The 23059-nt window shown below is 36.1% G+C and overlaps 1 protein-coding gene across 4 annotated transcripts in view; it reads right to left on the bottom strand.

Moving 5' to 3' along the window:
* mv (lysosomal-trafficking regulator mauve) overlaps window positions 1-23059 on the bottom strand; it is a 1073830-nt gene that overhangs the window by 886315 nt on the left and 164456 nt on the right. For all 4 annotated transcript variants that reach the window (XM_090399251.1, XM_090399254.1, XM_090399252.1 and 1 more), the window contains exon 11: window positions 17062-17231. In XM_090399251.1, the coding sequence (XP_090255377.1) occupies window positions 17062-17231 (170 nt within the window). The remainder of the gene's footprint in view (window positions 1-17061; window positions 17232-23059) is intronic.

The raw sequence follows: 23059 nt of genomic DNA, 5'->3' as shown, positions 1-23059 counted from the left end.
ATTAAAACAAGCTACATGCTGAACTACAAAGCTGGAAATTATGATCAACTTAGGAGAATACTATCTTTGATCCCATATTATCAGTTACTGAATGGAAAAAATGTCAGCACATGGGAATTTTTGAAAAAGTGCTTGAATGAGGCACTATCTCAATGTATACCTAGTGTTCAAAGAATAAATAGGTCGGGCGTGAAATGGATGTGCAACCTCATTAATCAAGAGATCCACAAGAAGAAGATGATGTGGAAAGAATATAGTGAGAGCAGTTATGAAATATATAAAGCTCAGGCCAGAAAAGTAAAGAGTATTGTGAGGAAAGCTAAAACGGAGTATGAAAAGAAATTCGCCATGCAAGCTAAAGGCAATCCAAAACAATTTTATCATTATGCTGGAAGCAAAAGAAAGAATGAATGTGGAAGAATGACTTTATTGAATACAGATGGTTCAGTTAATGAGTGCTCACTTTGCTAAAATATATCAACCAAGTGTATGTCACATGGTGCATGGTGCTACTGCTACGTTGGATGAAGAGTTAGAGGTTCATGAAAACGAGGTTGAAGAGCTGTTGCATAACATGGACAAGAATGTGTCAATAGGGACAGATGGACTATCAGCCCATTTACTAAAGGAATGTTCAGTCGAATTGGCTATGCCTTTCACATGTTTGTATAACTTGAGTCTCAGCTCAGAAATGATACCACAGGAATGTATGATTGGTTGGTTGGTTGGTTTATAGTTTATTTGGCACAAAAACTACAAAGGTCATACTGTGAAACACTAAAGGTTAAAACATTACCATTTACAGAAAATTGTAAACAATATATCTGTACAAGAATCCAGTTCCACAAAGCAGCATCTATAGATAAACAGAACTGCTGCAGAGGACACAGCAACACACAAGGTCAGAGGTTATTACAGTAGTGCAAAAATAGTTAATAATATAAGTTAATACACAAAATACGAAACACTAAGCCAAGGAATGCAGTGTCTACATATATGTAAAATTATAATAGATGCTTTTATAGCAGTACAAAAATAGGCAAAAAGGGATTATTATATAATATGCATGGATGAAAATTAAATTTAGCATCACCATCAAATTACTGCCATGTAACCTGAAGGGGTATACAGGATATGATAGTAATAAATGAAAAATTTACATCATTACTAACTTCCTATCTACAACTTTATTCCAAATCAGTCTGTTACTTGTCAAGACTCCAATATTATCAGATCTTATATTTCTATCTTCTAAGGCACTTTGTACAGTATCAATCCACCTATATCTTGGTCTTCCTCTGGGTCGTTTTCCTGCCAACCTGGCAGAGAACACTTCTTTTGCTAATCTTTGCTCGCCCATTCTATTTAAGTGACCATACCACCTGAGATTAGCTCTGCTAATGCATTCCTGGATGCTGACAATGTCAAGTGTTCTTTCCTAATATCCCCAATTTTAATATGATATTGCAATTGATGCCATCAATTCATGCCCCTGATCTTTCTCAGGGCTCTCATATCTGCGGTCTCTCGTCTTTGGTCAAGTGTTTTACTTCTGACCCACCTCTCAGATCCATACGTTAAGACTGGTTTGAACACTCTCTTGTATACAGCTAATTTAGTGTTCCGACTAATTTCTCTCTTATTCCATATGAATTTATTCATATGGAATAAGAGAGAGATTTTCTACCATTTTTTTCTACAATACCGGCTTTGTTGATTCTGTTCTCTATTTCCATATTTAATTTACCATCTTCACTACAAATCGTGCCTAAATAGCTGAAATGTTTTACTTGTTCCACAGGTTATCCGATCACAACGCAGTTGAAATTTTCAACGATTCTGCCAATTTTCATTGTCATTTTATTGCTGACCTTCATACCATATCTATTACAACGGTTATTCAATTTAGTCAGGGAATCTTGCAGACTTGTAGCGGATTTATTTAGAAGTATAACATCATCTACATAAAGCAAAGAGCAGATATTAACATCTCCAATTTTGATATCACATTTAATACCACTTTCTTTCAAAATGTGATCCATATACATAATGTACATCCTTGTCTCACACCAGATTTAACATTAAACCACCTTCCTGTACTTCTTTCAATTCTAACTGCTGACATACAACTCAAATAAAGACTAAGTATTGCTTGATATAATGCCCCATTGACACCATATAACAGTATCATATTGAATAGCTTCTCTCTTGGCACCTTATCACATGAATTTTCCAGATCGACAAAACTTAAATATAGATTTTTGTTATATTCTCATGATTTCTCAACTATCTGTCGTAAAGTGAAGGTCTGATCCTGACAGCCACTATTTGGCCTGAATTCAGCTTGTTCTTCACCAAGCTTTTCTTCCACAATTCTTCTCAACCGTTTCTCAAGTATACTTGCATAAATCTTGCCAGAAACACTCAATAGGGAAATACCTCTGTTTTATTCACATTCAGTTTTATTTCCCTTTTTATATATGGGTACTATGAGAGCTCTACTCCAATCATCGGGAATTTGTCTCTCTGTCCACGCCTTCTGAACTATGCAGCGCAGCCACTGTAAGACTTTTATACCACCATACTTCAGCATTTCTGGTCGAATATCATCTACTCCTGCTGCCTTTCCACATTTCAAGCCTGTGATGGCTTTTTCTACTTCAAGTATGGATATGTATTCCTGACTGTACGCCTGTCGAGTAATTTTTACCACTGTGCTATCACTACTTGTTTCATTTAGCAATTTTTCGAAGTAATTACTCCATACTTCAAGGATATCTTTTTCTCCCATTTTCATGTCACCTTTATCATCTCTACCTCCTTTTATAGCACTCTTTCCTCCATTTCTAAGCTTCTTCAACAACCTCCGGAATATCTTACCACTTTCTTGATATTTATTTTCTATGTTCTTGCCAAAGTCCTCCCTTACTTTTGTTTAGCTAGTTTTATACAGTGTTTACATTTGTCTCTGTATTCTCTAAGAGCACAAACTGACTTATTTGCCAGGAATTTTTGATATGCTTTCTACTGTTCCTTCACTGCCTTTTTAACTTCGTGTGTCCACCATGGAGTTCTGATTTTTCTATCCTTGCAGACAACCTCACCACATGCCTCTTGGCTGAATCAATTATGGTTTTCTTCAAGGCTTGTCACTGAATCTCCAAGGTTTGGTTGCTGTTCTAAAACTCTTTCATTTTTTCTTCAATAATATTTGTGTATTTTAGTCTACAGTTCACATCTGAGAGCTGCTCAACTTTTATTCACTTTAAATCTTTCTTACATGTTATTCTTTTCAATATGAAATTCAATTTTATCCTGCTCAAGATTAAATAGTGATCACCTCCAATTTCAAATCCTCTGTACATTCTGGTGTCCTGCACCAGAGAGAAAACATCACTGTCGACAATAACATAATCAATGAGACTTTTCTTATTCCTTGCCTCTTCTCTCCATGTGAATTTGTGCACATTTTTATGTTGGAACATGGTGTTAGTAATAACCAGTCCATGTCCTGAGCAGAAATCCAACAGGTATTTTGCTATTATTATTAGCTTTTGCTCGTTTCTCCATTTCCCAAAATATTTTTGTATGTCTGACAATCATCTCCTACTCTGCTATTTAGATCCCCAACAAGGACCAACTCTTGCTTTTTCATTGTGTCAGGTGCTTTCTCTAAAGCATCAAAAAATTCCTCCACTTCTACCTTAGTAGAACCTTCTGTGGGACCATAGGCACAAATAAGTCTCATTGTCCAGTTCCCATTCTCACATTTGCCCACATCACTCTACTTGAGACTGCCTGCAATTCAAGAAGATTAGCCTCTTATTTAGTGTTGAATACTATGGCTGCTACTCCTTTTCCTTGATTGTTATTACCTGAATATAACATTTTGTATTTATTGCTCAAAAAGATCTCACCAGTTTTGGTCTTTTTTGTTTCAGTCACCCCTATTATGTTGATCTGGTACTTATCTAATTCCTCAGCTAGCTCCATTTCTTTGCCATTCAGGCAAAGAAATGGAGCTAGCTGAGGAATTAGATACTATCAACATAAGAAATGGCTTCTTATGTTGATAGTACCAATCTTTAACTCTGGTGATGTTGAGTTGGAGTGTGTTTTCAGATTTGTTCCACTAGCTGACTTTTCGCTGTTCACCCTGGTTCCCTGGCGAAAACAATGGAGGCCTTGTTTAACCAGGCGACGTCCCAGCCGACATGAAATTTTGTCATGCTGTACCATCACTTTGTATTTTGGTTTAAGCCAATAAGAATACAATTTGGTTGCTAAACCCCAAATTTCCAGCCCATCCTCGTTCGTTCAGTATCCAGGTAGATACCCAACAGGATGCACCACAAGAAGATGAGGATTGGACATTAGTTCAGAAGCCCTGGTCAGTTCTCCGCATTTAAAGGCTATTAGGTGGTCTCCTCTCAGTTATATAGCTTTGACCCTTAAGCACTCCATTAAATTTAGCAATGTAGTATAATCAGAATTTAGCAATACATACAAATAGAATTACTAGAAGGTACACAAATAGACAAGGTGCCCTACAGCACTACATGATTTGAAAAATAAAGTAGTAAATAAGATAAGTAACATGCGGATCCTGCATAGGAAGCGGGAATAAAGCGTAGTGAAAGAAGAAGAAGATGCATACATAAAATTTATGTTAAGCAATGCAGTATCTACATATAAACAAAATTACTGAAGAGGTTTCAGCAGTACATAAATAGATAACAGTGCAGGTTTAACATATGTATATACAAAACAAGTCAAGGAAGCAATATCTACATATAGTAAGATTACAATAAACATTATTATACTAATAATTAAAGAGTCAGAAAGGAATTATTATACAGCATATATGCATAAAATTTAAGTTTAGCATTATGGTATTTACATATTAACAAAACTACAGCAGGGTGATACAAATATACAACATCAAGGTCTACGGTAATACATAATTGGACAGATTTAACCTAATGAATAATATGTATGTATAAAAGTTAAGTTAAGCAAAACAGTATTTATATATAAACAAATTTATAGTCAAATGTTTTTGCACAAATTAATTCTTTCTAAAAAATTAAAAACATCATGCAATTTACCTGAGTGTATATGGCTGGTTAGATAGTTGAAAATTTCATTCCCCTCTCATGTAAATTTTTGACAATCTACCAGAATACGATGAATAGCGAGATGTGTGTTGCCTTTTTTACATATGGAAGGGTCATCCGTTCTCAGTAAATGAGAATGCGTAAGGTGACTGTGACCTACGCAGAGCCTAGCAAGAACAACCACCTCCCTTCTCTTTGTACATTGACTAGAATGCCACTGTTTAATTTCAGGTTTAATGCTATATAATTTGTTTGTTAATGCTTCTTGCCATGTTGACTCCCACTGAGCAATTAGCTTTGATCTTATAGGCAGTCTGTAGTCTGTATATGGAACTGTCAAACAGTATGTGGAGAGTAACTGCAGCCTCATTTCGTTTAATTCCGATGTGGCTGGGAATCCAGCAGAACTGAACATTAAAATTAAGGATTTTCATTTTGTGAAACAGGAGTAGCACCTCCTAAAGTACTGGATGTGGATTATATATATGAGAGGAGATAACTTGTAAAGAGCTTAATGAGTCTGTATAAATTATACACTTTTGGTAGCAGTTTTCTTTTATATGCACAAGTGCAAGCTGAATGGCATGTAACTCTAATGTATAATTACTGCAGTCTGGTGGGATCTGATTTAAGATAATGCCAGGAAACACAGCAGCACAGCCAACAGAGGTATTAGTTCTTGAACCATCAGTATAGATGGGTAAGAAATCAGTGTGTGCTACTCAATGTGCATTAAACAATTGCAGGTAAATGGATGATGGGGGTATAAGATTTCTGTAGTTGACAAAGTGAGAGGTTGCAGGATGGTGTGCAAACCTGCCATGGAGGAATGCTGTTATGTTTAGTGTAGCTACTGTTGTCAACATTTATTCTAACAGCTTGCACAGTTTCTTTATCATGCATACAAAAAGATGTATAGCAGTTTGATGTGTGTGATATTGAGCTTCCCGATGCAGAGAGAAGATACTATTCCATGTAGGATGATCTGGGAGAGATTTTATTTTTAGGGCGTAATTAAGAGATAACTGTTTCCATCGAAGTGGTAGAGCCGGTTCATTTGCTTCTACATAGAGACCTTGAGTTGGTGATATGTGAAAGGCACCAGTAGCTATCTGTATATCCTGATGATGGATGGAATCCAACCATTGTAGGTTACTCTGTCTTGCAGAACCATAGACTTGGGACCCATAATCCAGCTTTGAATGTATAAGTGCACGATAAAGATTGAGCAATGAAGCTCGATCAGCACCCCCACTCAGTAGAGGATAGTGTGTGAAGGAGGTTCAAAGTTCTTTTGCACTTTTCTCTTATTTGACAAATGTGTGCTAGAAATGTAAGTTTTCTGTCAAAGATGAGTCCCAAGAACTTGGCTCCTGTAGCTACTGGAATAATAGTTCATCCAATTCTTAATTCAGGTTCTGGGTGATGAGTGTGTTTTCAACAGAAGTATACATACACAATTTTTTCTGTTGAAAACCTAAATCCATTATTAAGAGCCCACAGAGAGACATGATCAATTGCCTGCTGAAGTTGCCCTTCAATTACCCTCATGTTATGTGAGTGACAGTAAATTGTGAAGTCATCAACATATAGAGCATTGTTTACAGCGTGAAGAAGCTGTTCAATGATTGAGTTAATTTTAATAGCAAAAAGGGTCACACTTAAGACAGAGCCTTGGGGAACACCTTGTTCTTGATGATATGGACGATTGCTGATCCAAAAGCTATTGCAGATACTTTGGGAGAAACTTTTGCAAGAATATCAGCAACAGCATCATATTCTCCTGAATTTTTAATACTGAAAGAGCAGCAAGAGAAACAAAGGCTTAATTTTTCTACCAACATTCTTCAGCCATTTGTTAAGGAAGAACTAAAAAGAGCTCTCCTACAATCTCACCCTAGTGTAGCAGGGCCTGATGACATCCATCATGAAATGATAAAACATCTACCATCATCCTCTATGGATCTTCTTCTCTTATTATACAATAGAATACTTGCAGAGTAAGAGTTTCCAAATTCTTGGCATAAGTCAATTGTCATTGCTATCCCAAAACCACATTGTGTACTGGAAGATTGTTGCTTTCTAAATTCCACCAAGTCTTTGGATAGATTGGAAATCGAGATGATGTTTTTGGGATGGAGGCTCTTGCTGCTTGGACAATGCATTCTGTTATATATTTTACCGCTTCATTGATAGCTGTTTGACTGATGGGATCAGCATTAAATTCTGCAAGATGAGAGAAAGTTTTAGTCAGCCTGGTCAATTTTCCATATAGGTATCCGTGTGGGTGAACATGGTTCCTGTGAAAACATTGTGCAGAGAACAGGAAAGTGATCACTTCCATATATGTTCTCTTCAACGTCCCACGCGAGTAGTGGAAGAATGGAAGGGGAGCAGATTGTAAGATCAATTGCAGAATATGAATGGGTAGGCATATGAAAGAAAGTATTGAGTTTATTATTTAAAAGGGAGAGGTTATTATTATTAAGAATTCTTTCAATGATTCGACCTCATCTATTAGTGTTGGCACTACCCCATAGAGTACTGTGACCATTAAAGTCACCCATCAAAAGTATGTGTTCAGGAAGTTGCAAGATAAGGTTATCAAGATCAATTTCATTTAACGCGGCATTTGGTGGTAAATAAATTTCTTATCACTCAAAGATAAGAATTCCCACAGAGAAGCGAATCACTACTGCTTCCAGAGAAGTATTAAGTTGAACCTGATGGAAAGGAATAGGACTCTCCACTAGGATAGCTACTCCTCCATGAGCAGGACCACCTCCAGTTCTGTCCTTATGTAGAACAGTGAAATTCCTAAAGGTACAGTCCTCATTGGGTCAATATCGTCAATCTTCTGGCAAATCCCACGACAGTTCCATCATAAAAATTTTCCTGTTGTCTTGATTTTATTGACTTGTCTGGTTTTTGGGAGGTTGAGGGCTTATCAGATTTATATTTATTCACTGTTTTAGGGAAGTATGAGCCAGTGTCCATCTCTTCCTCTGGTAGAGTGTTCAAAACATTTTATGTGTTAGGGTCAGTTGGTATGTTTAGTTTGCTTTCAGTGGGTACCGAAGTATCCATTTTTTCTATGCGAGTGCCTGTTAGTTTATCTTTGAGTGATGTCTCTGCCATAATATTTATAACAGGTGAGTTTTCATCGAATAGGACTATTTTTGAAGTTGTCTCTGGAGTAAGGCCATAGGTCTTGTGATAAAATGCGCTCAACAGAGAAGCATTTGCAATCGTAAAGTTCAGGTATGGTGAAATTATCAGATGGTGGAATAGGCATAGATTATTATTATTATTACGGGTATCTCCATGGAGTCAGTAAACTCATCACGGGAGTCCCAAACTATCAAAACAATATCTATCATATCTCTTCTTGAATTCATTTACAGAAGAAGAACTCACAACTGAGTCAGGCAATGCATTCCACTCATTCACCACCCTCCAGGCAAAAAATCTCATTCTCATACCCTTGTTAACCACACTTTTCCTTAATTTCCAGGGATGACCTTTTGTTCTTCCATCACACAGCTGAAATATTTCCCCTGTATCAATCTTATAAAAACCTTTTAGTAATTTAAATGTTTTTATCATATTCCCTCTTCTCTGCTTATCAACCAATCTCTACAATCCACAAGCTCTCAATCTATCAATGTAGGAAGCATTTTTTACATCACTCACCAACTTAGTAACTCTCCTCTGAACCCTCTCCACAATCTCCTCATCTCCAAGGAATCCAGGTGACCAGACTTGAGCACAGTAATCCAAATGTGGAAGTATCAATGCCTTATAAAGGGGAATAATAACCTCCTTATCTCTGGATGTTAGTGTGTTCTTCAATAAGCAAGTAATCCTAAGTGCAATCTTGGACATCTTAGCAATGTGTCCTCTGAACTTCATCTCCCTATCCACCAACATTCCCCAAGTTTATAGTCTCATCAATCTCTTGGAGTAAAGTTCCATCAATGTGGTACACAGCTGGCAATCTTTTAATCCCAAAATGCATAACTTTACACTTTTCCACATTGAACTGACATCCATTACCTTCTGCACATTTTGCCAGCTTATTTAAATCATCCTGCAAACTCTCAACATCAGCTTGATTTTTAACTGCGCTACCCAACATTAGCAAACAACTGAATGTCTCCCTTCAAGCCATTTCTTATATCATTTATGTACAAATTAAACAATAACGGCCCAAGCACAGAGCCCTGATGCACACCACTGGTCACCTGCCTCATCCTGGATTTTGCTCCTCCATACACTACTTTCTGGTATCTTTTCATGAGCCACTCTCTCTCTTATACATGTTTGAGTTGATGTTGGCACTTTTTTAATTGTTACTTTTTCAGCATAAGAGGATCGTAGAACAATGGTGGCCAGCTTTCTTTTTGCATCCTGATATGTTATGTTTTGTTCTGTTTTAATTTTTTTATCTCTTTTTCATCTTTCCATTTCTGACATGCACGAGAGTAAGCTGGATGATCTCCCTGACAGTTGACACATTTAGCTTTTGTTTCACAGTAAGATTTATTATCATGTTCTTTACTACCACATCAGCCACAGGTAGTAGAACCGTGACAGGCAGTTTGGGCATGTCCATATCTTTGACATTTAAAGCATCTCAGCGGGTTAGGGATGTACATTCTAACAGGACAGCTGAGATACCCTGCTTTTACAGATGTCGGAGGCCTAGATGTATCAAAAGTAAGGATGATGTTCTTGGTTGAGACCAGGTGACCATGCCTATGTATCAGGATGCGCCTTACACCTGTCACTCCTTGATCTTTAAGCTCTGAACATATCTCTTCATCAGGAACCTCAAGGAGATCCAATTCTGATATCACTCCTCTACTGGAATTGAGTGTTCTGTGAGGTGTTACTGCAATTTGTATTCCACCCATTGTCGCTGCTCTCAGTTGTTTCTCGGAATCTTGTTTACACATTGTTTCCACGAGGATATCACCAGAAAGCAATTAATTGACATTTTTGGGAGGACCCGCCAGTCCTTCTAAACCTTTTTGGATAAAGAAGGGTGATATTTTCACAATTGGTTTTTCATCTGCTGCATGAATGATTAAAAAGGTTGGTACATTTATGTTAGTATCTGATATCTTTTGTTTCTTGCTTCTGTTTCCATATGCTGTATCTATAGTATCAGTACTTGGTTGGAACTTTGTTAGGGTACCCGAAACATTTAAGGATGAAGGATTCACATTTAAGGGATTGAGTGCCAGAGCTCCCCACCCACCATGGAGCCACACATGGACGCCCACTACCCGGCAAGCAAAGAATGCGCTCAGGAGTGGTACGCCAGGGCTACCCTGGATGCTATACTAGCACTGCAGCAGGTCTAGGATATCCCGACCCTGGACCATGAGGTGAGAGACTTACTGCAACACCATTGACCCTCGCAGGCAAGCCCACTAGCTGATTGATCCTGGCTGGGCCATCCAGGACTGTCCGTCCTGCCGAAGCAGGGGCCAAAGTAGTGCAAGACTACCAAGATCCCCCCCCCCTTTTCGGATGTCCACGGGTCACATTGCACGGCAAACACAGTGGCAGGGCGTTGGATCCCAATGATGGTGGTCTGGAAAAAGGATAGTGAAAAAGACTCAGGAGAAGTAGAGCAAAGAATACGGGAAGAAAAACAAAGAAAAACAGGAAGAATGAAAAGGGCCAGTACCATCACTGGGAGTTCTCCTCCACCATAAACAGGTGCCCCACATGGAGAGGGGGGGGTTCAATGTATGACAGTTCCATTGCACACGGGTGGTGCAAAAACTGATGTGTCTAACTACCGACCTATTAGTATCTCTGGTGTGGTAGTGAAGATTTTAGAGAAGTTAATAAGAATTCGCATACAGAAATGGATAGACAAACATGCTATACTCTGTAAGGAATGGCATGGGTTTACTAAAGGAAGATCATGTTTTAGCAATTTGCTCATATTTTATAACAATGTTACAGCCGAGTTGGATAAAGGGAATAGATACACTATGATAATGTTGGATTTTTCTAAGACATTTGATAGGATACCACATGAAAGGCTGTTGCATAAACTGGAGAATATGGTATACTTAATAAAAGTGGTATACAGTGTGGGTGTGAATCTGCCAGATTTAAGGTAACCAGTGGTGTACCTCAGGGTTCAGTCCTTGGACCATTATTGTTCAATCTATACATTAATGACATCAAGCGGGGGGGGGGATCTATCATCAGATGTGCAATTGTTAGCCGATGAGACGAAGATAGACAGGGAATCAGGGATGCTACTGATATTCAGCAATCACAAAATGATTTGAATAGACTGGAAATCTGGGCAAACAAAAATGGCTGTCAGTTTAATGTTAGTAGGTATAAAGTGATACACTCTGGAGTGATTAGAGTTCCAGTGGCATATCATATTAGCGGGATTATGCTACAAGAAACTGAAGAGGCAAGGGATTTTGGTGCATTATTGGATAAGAATTTAAAGTTCAAAGGTCACATGGCAAAAGTTGCAAATACAACTCATAGGATAATTGCTATGTTGAAGCAAACCTTGACATCTAAGGATAAGGAAATCATTTTGCCTCTTTATAAGACTTTGATAAGACCACACCTGGATTATTGTGTGCAGATTTGGTCTCCTGGGTTCCACGTTGAGATAAAGAAGCTGTGCAAAGGGTGCAAAGAAGAGTTACAAAGATTATATCCGAATTATGGGATTTAGATTATCAGGACAGACGGCGAGTATGTGGATTGGAGACTGGTTAACAGGAGAAAGAGGAGTGATATGATAGAGGTCTATAAACTTTTGAATGGGTATTATAGCATTTCAACTGATGAAATTTTTTGTTATATCGAAGGCGGGGAGAGAACCCGGAGGCATCCATGGAAGTTAAGGTTGTTCACAGTCAAGAAAGGGATAAGGGTTAGGTTTTTCTCACAGAGAGCAGTGAGTGAGTGGAATAATTTGCCCTTAAGGTAGTGAGTGCATCTAGTGTGAATGAATGTAAGGAAAGGTATGATAGCTGGTTTGGGTGATATATAGCCTCCCTCGATGAGCTCTTGACTCCCTGGAGGTCTCAGATAATAATAATAATGATAATAATAATAAACTGAATTTATTGGGCTCCTTTAGTGTTCTGCATGAATTTTTGCACAACAACAACCAGTCTGTCCATAATAATTAGCTTCAAGAGAAAGAGATTCTGTCAACTCCAGGATAAGAAAGAGGAGGATATTTATCTTTTGGAGAAATAAGGAAGGTAATTGGCTTACAATTAGGTTGGGAAGAGACGTGTTCTCATTTCATATGTTTTTTTCTTTTAAATCAATGAGTAACTGTTTTAGTTTCTCTTTTTTTTTTGCTGAAAACTGAGAATATATTATTAATCTTCATAGAAAAAAAACTCAAATTTTTTCACATTCATCAAGCACATTCCTAATCATTGAAATACAATAAAATATTTCCTCCTTACATTTCCCCTCTCATTTCTTACTCTTTTAGATACGACTCTAGTTAATGCTGTGTCTAGTGTAAGACTCCACATAAGCATGCTATTTTACTCATTAAAGATACCTCATATATCATCCCTTCTTTTGTGTTGACTTCCTTGAAATTACACTTTTGTTGTTCATACTTTTCATTTACCTTATTCACTTGTTTCTATATTGCTCTCTTTGTTCTCTGAAACACATTTTCACATACATTCACCACATTGCTATCTCCTTTTTAACATGCACACTTTTAACATGCTCACTTACCTTATTAATTTATTACCAAACCTCTAACTTTCAATGCAAATGCTCTGGGCACAAACACACACATGCTGACTGTCACAAATTCCATCTTAAATTCCCTCAACAACAAGAGCATCTTGCCTGCTATTGTTTAGGCTTGATTTGATGCCATCAGAACAGCATAATAATATATCAAGTAAGTTAATAAAAATAAGCATAAGTTTTTTTGTTTTTTTTAAATATAAAACATACATTAAGTCAACAAATACTCTTAACTGAATTAAAATCATAACCTAAACTAAACCTAACAAGAATGACACTAAACCTAACACAGCATCTCTAAGTAAAACCAAATTAAATCTTATCTTTTCACCAAGTTATTACATAAGCCAACCTTCTTCTCCATGCCACCTAGCAGTGATCAATAACTAATTATACTGGTCTGGTTGGCCGACTGGTTAGCATATCCACTCTCCATCGAATCCCGACGTGGGCATGGATGTGGACAGTAGATGGCATTGGTGGAGATGATGTTATTGGTGAATTGAGTGGTGGAGGCAGAGATTTGTAGAGTACGTGCTATCCCTCAATGAGTCTTCGGACTCCATGGAGTTGTCACGTAATAATAATAATAATATGCTGTGTCATTTTTGTTAGGTTTATTTTACGTTATAATTTTAATTCAGAATAAAATATTTGTTGACTTAATGTATGTTTTATAAAAAAAAAAAGAAATAAATAAAAAAACTATGCTTATTTTAACTTACTTTATAATATCTATATCTATCTTATAATATTATATAATAATCACACTGCTAGTTTTCGCACTGATTCAGTGAACTCCATAATGAGTAAAGTAAACCACAGCTACTGGATATTCAACTGTTAATTCATAATTTATTTTCCATATTGTTCTGCCAAACAAAATTCCAACTTGTATTGTGCATGATAATGCCAAACGTTGTTGTCAGGCTCAGCAGTCTAATTTTTGACTATAATATGATGAAAATATGCCTCTTTATAGGTTTATTTGTATTACTCTGCCAATGAAGCAACTGTGGTCTCTTGTAAGGCTGCAATAATTCTCATAACCTACTGTTGGTGTTTTACATGATGAAACTGTTTCTAACTCCAAGACGTCCACTGGATATTTTCCGATTGTTAGTACACTGTATTGTAAGCATCCCAGTAAGGTACTGTTATGCTTGCACCTGCACATCTAGTACAAACTATCGCAATGAACTTAATGCTGTTAATTATCATATGATAATTAATCATTATGAAATGCACATATATATACATATATATAGTCATTCTTTGGGAATTTTTTAATTGCTGGTCTGATGAAATGTGTCATACACTCAAACAAATACCAATTAAATTACTTCATTAAATATATTTATATTTATTTTTTTTAAGATTACATTTACTTAAAGAGAATCACACCCACAAAACTTCGTGCAGATCTAGTAAGTGCTGTGGATGAGCTGAAGTTAATAATTTGGAAACTTTACCCTAGAGACCAAATATGGAACTTTATCAAGTCATTTCACTTCTCTAATAAGTAAAATAGTCTAGCAGTAGGTAATGAAATTCATCTATCACCTAAGACAATAGTTCCCAAAGTGTGCACCATGGCTACCTCACAGAGGCACTGCAATTACAAAATTTTCATAATTTTATTTCCATTTTCAATTCAATGTGATACGACACGACATCTAGCAGACCTGGTGCAAACCAGTAATTCATTTAGTAATAACTGTTTGAAGAAGCCTCTACAAAAGGTTACTAGATGACGCTCTACAATAATTAAGTTTCTCAATTGTCTTAGTAGTTTCTCAAACTTTCTCGGTACTTTATCTTCGTATATAAATAGCTGTCAGTTTCGAGCAGTCTTAGTGTTGAATTAGTTTTTGGAGATTGTATAAACTGAATATTGTAGTGATTTAGTCAAGTGAAGTTTTTGAAGTATTTCTTCTTGTATGTATTTTTAAAAATGGATCGGTTTTTATTAAACAGTAATAGGTGTTGTGAGAGAAAAAATAAAGAGGGGCACACTGTCAAATAGTGGCAAGAGTGTGAAGAAGCGTAAATATCGAAAATATGATGACAGTTATTCGGACTTTAGTTTTACGTCGACAGAAGTCAATGGTGGGAGGGGAGGCCGCAGTGTGTACTGTGTATGACAGTTTTGGCACCAGAGTGCATGCTACCAAGTAAGTTGAAATGCCATTTAGAAACCAATCATCCCAGCATGGTTAGTACATCTCATGACTACTTTACCAGAAAGTTAAAAGAGTTAATTCAACAAAAAAGTAGTTTTAATAAGCAGGCATCAATACTAAGCAATGCTTTGCTAGTATCTTACAAGGTGGCACATAGAATCACAAAATATAAGAAGCTTCATACCATCGCAGAAGAACTCATTCTACCAGCTGCTGTAGATATGGTGAACATTATGATCGGTGAGTCTGCTGGGAAGCTGCTTTCAAAAGTGCCTTTGTCCAATAACACCATCAGTCGCAGAATACAGCACACAGTGGAGGACCTCAATGATCAATTAATTGAAAAAATAAAAGGGAAGGAATTTGGGTTGCAGCTGGATTAGGCCACAGATAATAATAATGATGCTCACTTGATTTGCTATGTACGGTTTATAGATGGTAATAACATTGTAGAAGACCTTCTCTTTTGTAAAAGTATCACTGCTGGTGCTAAGGCTCAAGACTTGTTCGAGATCCTTGATACTTTTATATCAGAAAATAATATGAAGTGGACTAAGTGCACTGGTGTTTATACTGATGGTGCTCGTTCTATGTCCAGCTGTTATGGAGGATCGCAGGCACTTATTCGAAGCAAAGCCCCTGATGCACTGTGGACCCATTGAGTTATTCACAGGGAAGCATTCACGTCAAAATATCTGAGTCCTACATTGAACCAGGTCTTAGAATATGTAGCAAATGTAGTAAATTTTATAAAAACTCAGCCGTTGAAGGCAAGGTTTTACAAAAAATTATGTGAGAATATGGGATCCCAGCACACGTCTTTGTTGTACCACAGCACTTCACGATGGCTTTAAGAAAAATTTATATTTTTCTTAAAGAGGAAGACCACAAGTACAGGAAAATTTTGTGAATGAAGATTTTTTGGTAAAACTAACATACTTATGTGATATTTTTGAAAAGATGAATGCTCTCAATCTCTCCCTGCAGGGATGCAACATGCACCTTTTAAAGCTGATTGAGAAAATTTCAGCTTTTATAAAAAAACTAAAACTATGGAAAAGAAAAATGAATGAAGACTGAGGCAAAGAATGTTTCCCCTTGTTGCAACAGTTTTTGACCTCCAATGGAGTTGATTTTTCTCGAGGTATGAAATCCATTTTTGAAGAATGCTTATCACAGGTTATCACCTGGTTTGAGAAATATTTTCAAAATGATAATATTGATAAATTTGCATGGATTCAAGATCCATTTAATGCCAGTGCTCCATCTGAATTTACTGCTGCAGAAAAAGAGAATGTTATTGAGTTGTCTTGCAACAATACGTTGAAAAAAAAAATTTAGCAGCATGGAATTAACTGAATTTTGGATATCAGTAAAAGATGAATATCCCCTTCTGAGTTTTTTCACTCAGAGAATATTTTAATTCCATTTGCAACTTCTTATTTGTGTGAAGCTGGATTTTCGGCAGTTGCTGTGATAAAAACTAAATATTGCACAAAAATCAATGTAGAGAAGAAAATAAGGGTGACTGTGTACGGTTTGATTCCAAGATTTGAGAAAACGTGCAGTGATCAACAGGCTCATCAATCCCACTAATGATAATTAGTTGAATTTTTTCAATTATTTTTTTTTGTGATCTTAAATGTGTTTTATTTATTTTTACCTAACCCTTTAATTAAAAAAATTATTCGCTATTTCGCAAAGTGTACTCTTTAGAATTTGACATAGGGCATCTTGGGAAAAACCGGGATTCAGCAAAGGTGCCTAGAATTGAAAAAGTTTGGGAACCACTGACCTAAGATATTACAACCAGTCATGCCTACAATAGCATTCGATTCCAGGTCAGAAGCACCAAAACTTCATCTTAGCAAGGGTCTTTTCAATGTTTAAAATAATGTCTGCAGTAGAATGTATAACATCAACAGAATTTAGATTTCTTAACTGACAAGTCTTAAAAAACAGTAATCTTCAATACTTACGACACATTCAATTTATATGAATGACCAGTTATTATAGCAACAAGTTCATTCAAAATGTCTTGGCTAGCAGAATACTGTATCAATTGATTAGCTAATAAATGAAATCCCTGTATTCTAAGAAAGTCATCAATCTTGTCATCTGCAGCTCTTTCCAAGTATGATCTAAGCACCTATCAAATAAAACATCGTATAATTAGCTTCTACTGGAAAAAAAGGGGGGGAAAATAACAGTGGAAACTATGGCAGTTTTTTTTAAAATACAAGAAGTGAGGCAGAGTTTAGAAAATTCATTATTACAAATTTTTGCTTCTAAGCAGGATACCTGCTCTGGAAATTGAATTGAAGCAAAGGAATTTTATCAAACCACAACAAGGTGGCATTGGTATCAGATCAAGAAAATTGCCCATCACCTCTTACTTAATATCTAGTATAGAGAAAATAATCCACAAATGTATTTATAGTGTTGTTTAAATCAGTGCAATCATTTGTTTTATGAACACTGGTCACAATAATAACTACAGAAAATAAGAGTTTGAAAGACTTATTACCCATTCTTCATTTTCTTTCTACAGCAATGATTATATGTTGATCAAGAGTTCATTTATGAAAAAACAACATTTAAACATTATATTCCATGATATTCAGGTTTTTGCTCTCAGAGAGTTTCTGATGAGAACCACAGTTCAAAACAATTTTTTGAACTGTGGTTCAAAACATTTGATTAATGTTTTAAAATATGAAACATTAATCAAAAACCTGATAAAAAGTACTTATATAAGTGCACCTAGGCAGTATCTGTTCTTTAAGTATTGCCATAGCAAAGCAACTCTTATGCCTAAATGTTTTGCTGCTTAACTATAAAACAATTATGTACATTTATTATCAATTCTTTTAAAATTTTCCTTACATTGTTAGACAATTAGTGCTGCTTAACTGTTTCCTGATTTGTTTCACATGTGAATATCAGTGTAATTACTGGCTAACAAGATTTCTAACAGAATGATTATCTCCAACATATTTATTGCTACTACCTATCTCCAAAATAAGTTGTAACTCTGATATTGCACTATTTATGTTGTTTATATCAAACAGAATTCATAGTAAACTACTCCATGCATTTAACTGCTCTCTCATAAATACTCTTCGCTAAATACCTATCTGTGTAAGAGACCCACACAATGGCACAATTTAGCTTAAGTGTAATTTGAACTGATGGTTGGTAGAAAGAAAAAAAATTATTTAAAAAAAAAGTATTATTTGTACAATTTTGTATTTTGCATATGAGTGACTTAAATATTTAAAAATCAGGGTATTTATCATTAGATAAAACAATATATCATAAGCAAAAAAAAAAAAAATTAACATAAAAAGTTCAACTATTTAAAGAAATACAAAATAAGTTTCAGAAATTAAACTATTTTTTTGCAGCTACTAGATTCCTGAGATGAACGCAGGTATACTAAAATCTTACACTCCAAACTGTCAAAACGTGCATTTTAATTCCATTCCAAGATAGAAAATTTTCAATAAGGAGGAAATATTAGCATATTCAGATGTTATTATTATTATTAACATCTGACCCCATGGAGTCAAATGACTCATCATGGGCAGCTCATACTCTCTCAAATGCAAAAAGATCACTGAACCATGCCTAAAACCAATTAACAGTTTCTGCACTCACCACACTTTCAGGCATTGCATCTCATTTGCCAATCACTCTCCATGCAAAGAACTTCTCACTCTTCTGTTCACACCCTCCTTATACAGCTTCTAGGGATGGTCTCTTGTTCTATCCTTGTCTCTCTCTACTCTATGAAAAATCTCCTCCACATTACTGTCACCAACTTGTATGTCTAAATCATATCCCCTTCTCCTTTCTCTATTCACAAGACCCTGCAAGCTGTATTCCCTCAATCTCTCCTTGTATGCGACATTCCATACACCTGACACTGACTCTGTAAACCTCTGGACTTTCTCCAATGCATCCCCCTTGAAAACTAGGTGACTAAATCTGTGCACAGAAGTCCGTTTGTGGCCTGATCAAAGCTTATATAGGGAACCGTGATCTTAATATGACCTCTTTACTTCTGCATATCAGTATCCTCCACATTATTGCCATAATCTATTGTGATGTTCTTATAACTTTAGCAATGTGAAAATGTTTTATATTTCTCTGTAAAAAAAAATTGGGCTATCAGAATTTATTAATTTATCATGATCACTATGTCAACCCCCCCTCTACACACACACACACACAAGATAGATGTACATAAAAAACTTTGGTTTGAAATAATAATCAGTACTTTGAGGCATGCAACAATGGGAAATTGTGTAGTTCCTGTAGGAAAGGACTGCAAAGTGTTAAAAGTTTCTAGATGAATCACTTCTTTAATCACTTTCCATCCACTGCTGAATACAGGCCTCCCCTTAACTCTCTGGCTCTGTCTGTCTGTCTTTAGTCAATGTCCACCTAATTTCAAACCTTTGTAGATAATCCCTCTATCTTGTTCTTTGGTGACCTCTCCTTATCTTGATATCAACTCAGTGCTGAAAATCACAATTCAATTAATTTAGACTTTCAACTTATATTTAAATCAAATATTATCACACAGATCTCTTACTTATCTGACATTCAGATACCAAGCCCTCAATCCTTGGATGAGTATCTCATCTGACTAGTGGAAACAAATTACATATCCATATCAAATTTAACCATACCAGTAAACCAAAAAGCAAATCCATTTCCCAAAGTAATTAAATAATTCAGAGATTACCGTATTACAATAATCTATCATTTATCTTCAAAACAACAACAATTCAGTTAATCAATCCATTCAATGTCAACTAAATTCTGCTAGTGTACTATGTAATTGTACTTCAGTTATCTGACCCTTCAGTTACCGGAACAGAAAGATCTGATAATTGAAGGATCAGATAAATAGTAGATAAATGTACTAATGAAGGCAAAGTGATCAAAATGATGAGTAACTTGTGGAGTGTTCAATATGAAGACATATTGAAGGTTTGGTTGCATGTTAAAAAAGGATAGCAAATAAATTTTCTGATGCTTCTGAAAGTTGTGTAAGAGAATGGTTATCACCTTTCTCTATTTCAGTGATGGCGAACCTTTTTACCCAGGTGTGTCAAACATTTTTTTTTTTTTAAATACTGATGTTGTTGATGTGCCACTTGCATACATTCATTATAAATTTAACTACTTAATCATAGATGGTGACTTATACATATCATATTAGGCTATTTATTTAATAGGACATTGATATACAATCTATGAATTCATATCATACAATTAATTTAATAAACTGAAATTACTGAAATTACTTTTTTCATCAGAATACCAATATATTTCAACATCCAAGGTGTGTCACCTGAAACCTTCAAGTGTGTCAGTGCTGACATGCGTGTCATAGGTTTGCCATCACTGCTCTAAGTTATCACCTAGAGAAAGGTGTTAAGGATTAGATTTTACTTAGAGAGTGGTAAATGAGTAGAGCAGGTTACCAGAGGCAACTGTGAGTCCTCAGTGATTAATTTTAAGGAGTGACATAACAGGCATAATGTTAGTAATTAGCTTGGGCCTTCCATGAGGAGTCTTTGGGCTCCAGGGAGATGTGTCCATGTAATAATAAGTATTAATATGATGGAACACAGTGCTTAAGCTATTATTAATAATTTGAAACAAATCAATTGGAGCCTGATTATTCTGTGTTTCACCTTCAGTCATACAAATAAAATACAAATAATATCTTAACTTGTAATTCTGCTATCAATGTCATTTATCATGTGGATAACCTTAGATGTCAGCCGTTATTCACAAAATAAACATGGTTAAATTAAGGGGATAAAAATCCCTTATTGTTTTTCAGCCAGTATGTGAAACTCTAAGATTGAAAACTACGATCTAAGCGTTTCATGCCGACGAACTATCAGCGAATCCAAGCGTAAGTGACCACTTATGCTTGGATTCACTGATAGTTTGTCGGCATGAAACGCTTAGATCGTAGTTTTCAATCTTAGAGTTTCGTATACGCTTGGATTCGCTAATAGTTCGTCGGCATGAAACGCTTAGATGGTAGTTTTCAATCTTAGAGTTTCGCATACTGGCTGAAAAACAATAAGGGATTTTTATCCCCTTAATTAATCAACTTACCAGAAAAAAAAAAAAAATAGCCATTTTCATCTTAGTGATAAACATGGTTATTTAGCTGGTGAAATTTTGTTGGTTTTTCAAACAGCATATTCTAGTTTTTCTATACATAGGCAAGGACAATCAGTTATTAGTGGTAATAATTTACAGTTTTAATAGACATAAGAAAATAACTAGGGTCATATTTGGCACACATGACAGTTAAATAAAAAGAAATTTGCATATTTTAAGTTTGAAATGGAATTAAAATGACTCCCTCCAAGAATTTTGATAAATTAATACAGCCATACTAATTGAGGATTGGGAGTGCTTGATTGTTGCTACTGACTCATAAAAAAAAAGTCTTCTCAACTTATAATGAACTGTAACTAGCATCTGGCTTAATATGATAAATGCTTTCAGAGTTGGCAGTGTGTCTCTGCAGCAGCAGAGAAACACTACCCAAACCTCAAAAACTGAACATTATTATTATTATTATACGACACCTCCAGGGAGTCCAAAGACTCATTGAAGGAGGGCACCTACTCTACAGCACTGCCTCCAACACTCAATCCACCAACGAATCGCAACTACCACCACCATCCACATCAATGCCATCTACCACCCACCACCATCATTCATTAGTATTTTCACAATCACAAACATCCAAGCTCATGGTGGGATTCGAACCTGCAGCCTTTTGGCTGAAGAGCAAATACGCTAACCACTCGGCCAACCAGGCCGGCAAAAAGCAGGTTATATTAAATAAGCATAAATCTGGGAGGTTTTAAGATTAACTCTGATTTAATATTTGAAAATTTCTTGTAAATCAGGTCATTACATTAACATAAAAGTATACCAGCTACAAATAGTGGGAACTTCTCATCTTATCACCACACACATATAAAAAAAAAATTGTCACACTAACCCAAATCACACCACTGCTTATGAATATTGACTTCGATGAAGAAATTACACACTTTAAAGGCAAGGACATAGTATAACTCAAATATATAAGAATTGCCAGCCTGGCTGGCCGATTGGTTAACGTGTCCATTCTCCAGGTCAGGAGGTTGTGGGTTCGAATCCCGCTGTGGGCATGGATGTTTGTGATTGTCTGTTGAAATACTAGTAGTGGTGGTGGTGGCATTGGTGTAGTTGGGGTCAGTTGGTGTATTGTGAGTAGTGGAAGCAGAGTTGCAGAGTAGATGCCCTCCCTCGATGAGTCTTTGGATCCCTGGAGGTGACTAATAAAAAAAAAAAAGGTAATTAATTTCCTTCACCAAAAATATCCATATCAGCTAATAGACTAAGCAATCCATTCAGCCCATAATAACATATTACTTATATGTTATTATGGGCTGATTGTAATATTCCAATACCAGACTTTATTATTATCAGACCTACATGGAGTATTAAGGTTCAGTGTGGAAAGTCCCCACTGTCACACATAGCTCATCACATCATGTCTTACATGCATTCACCATCTCATGGAGTCAAAAGACTCATTCACTGTCTCCGTGCTCACCACACTCTCGGGAAATGCATTCAAATCACTCACCCCCTCTCCATGCAAAAAACCAGCTTCTCATCCCTTATGTATACAGCATCCCAGGATTACCTCATGTTCTGGTAATAACACCTTATCAACTTACATGTCTCAATCATGTCCCCACTACTCGTCCTATTCACAAGTCTCTGCAAATTGCATTTCTTTAATATGTCTTCATACTCAATGTTGCAGAAACAATCTTAGTCAATCATCTTTCTCTCTTTGAACCTTTTCCGATATCTCTGCATCCTTATGAAAACCAGGTGACCAATTCAATGCACAGTAATTCATATATGGCCAGA

The sequence above is a fragment of the Typopeltis vanoorti genome, chromosome 10, assembly GCF_054136105.1.
Source record: "Typopeltis vanoorti isolate ZY-2024b chromosome 10, IOZ_Tvanoo_1.0, whole genome shotgun sequence".
Lineage (NCBI taxonomy): Eukaryota > Metazoa > Arthropoda > Arachnida > Uropygi > Thelyphonidae > Typopeltis > Typopeltis vanoorti.
Note: the sequence above shows the minus strand (reverse complement) of the source record. Positions and strands in the feature narration are given on the sequence as shown.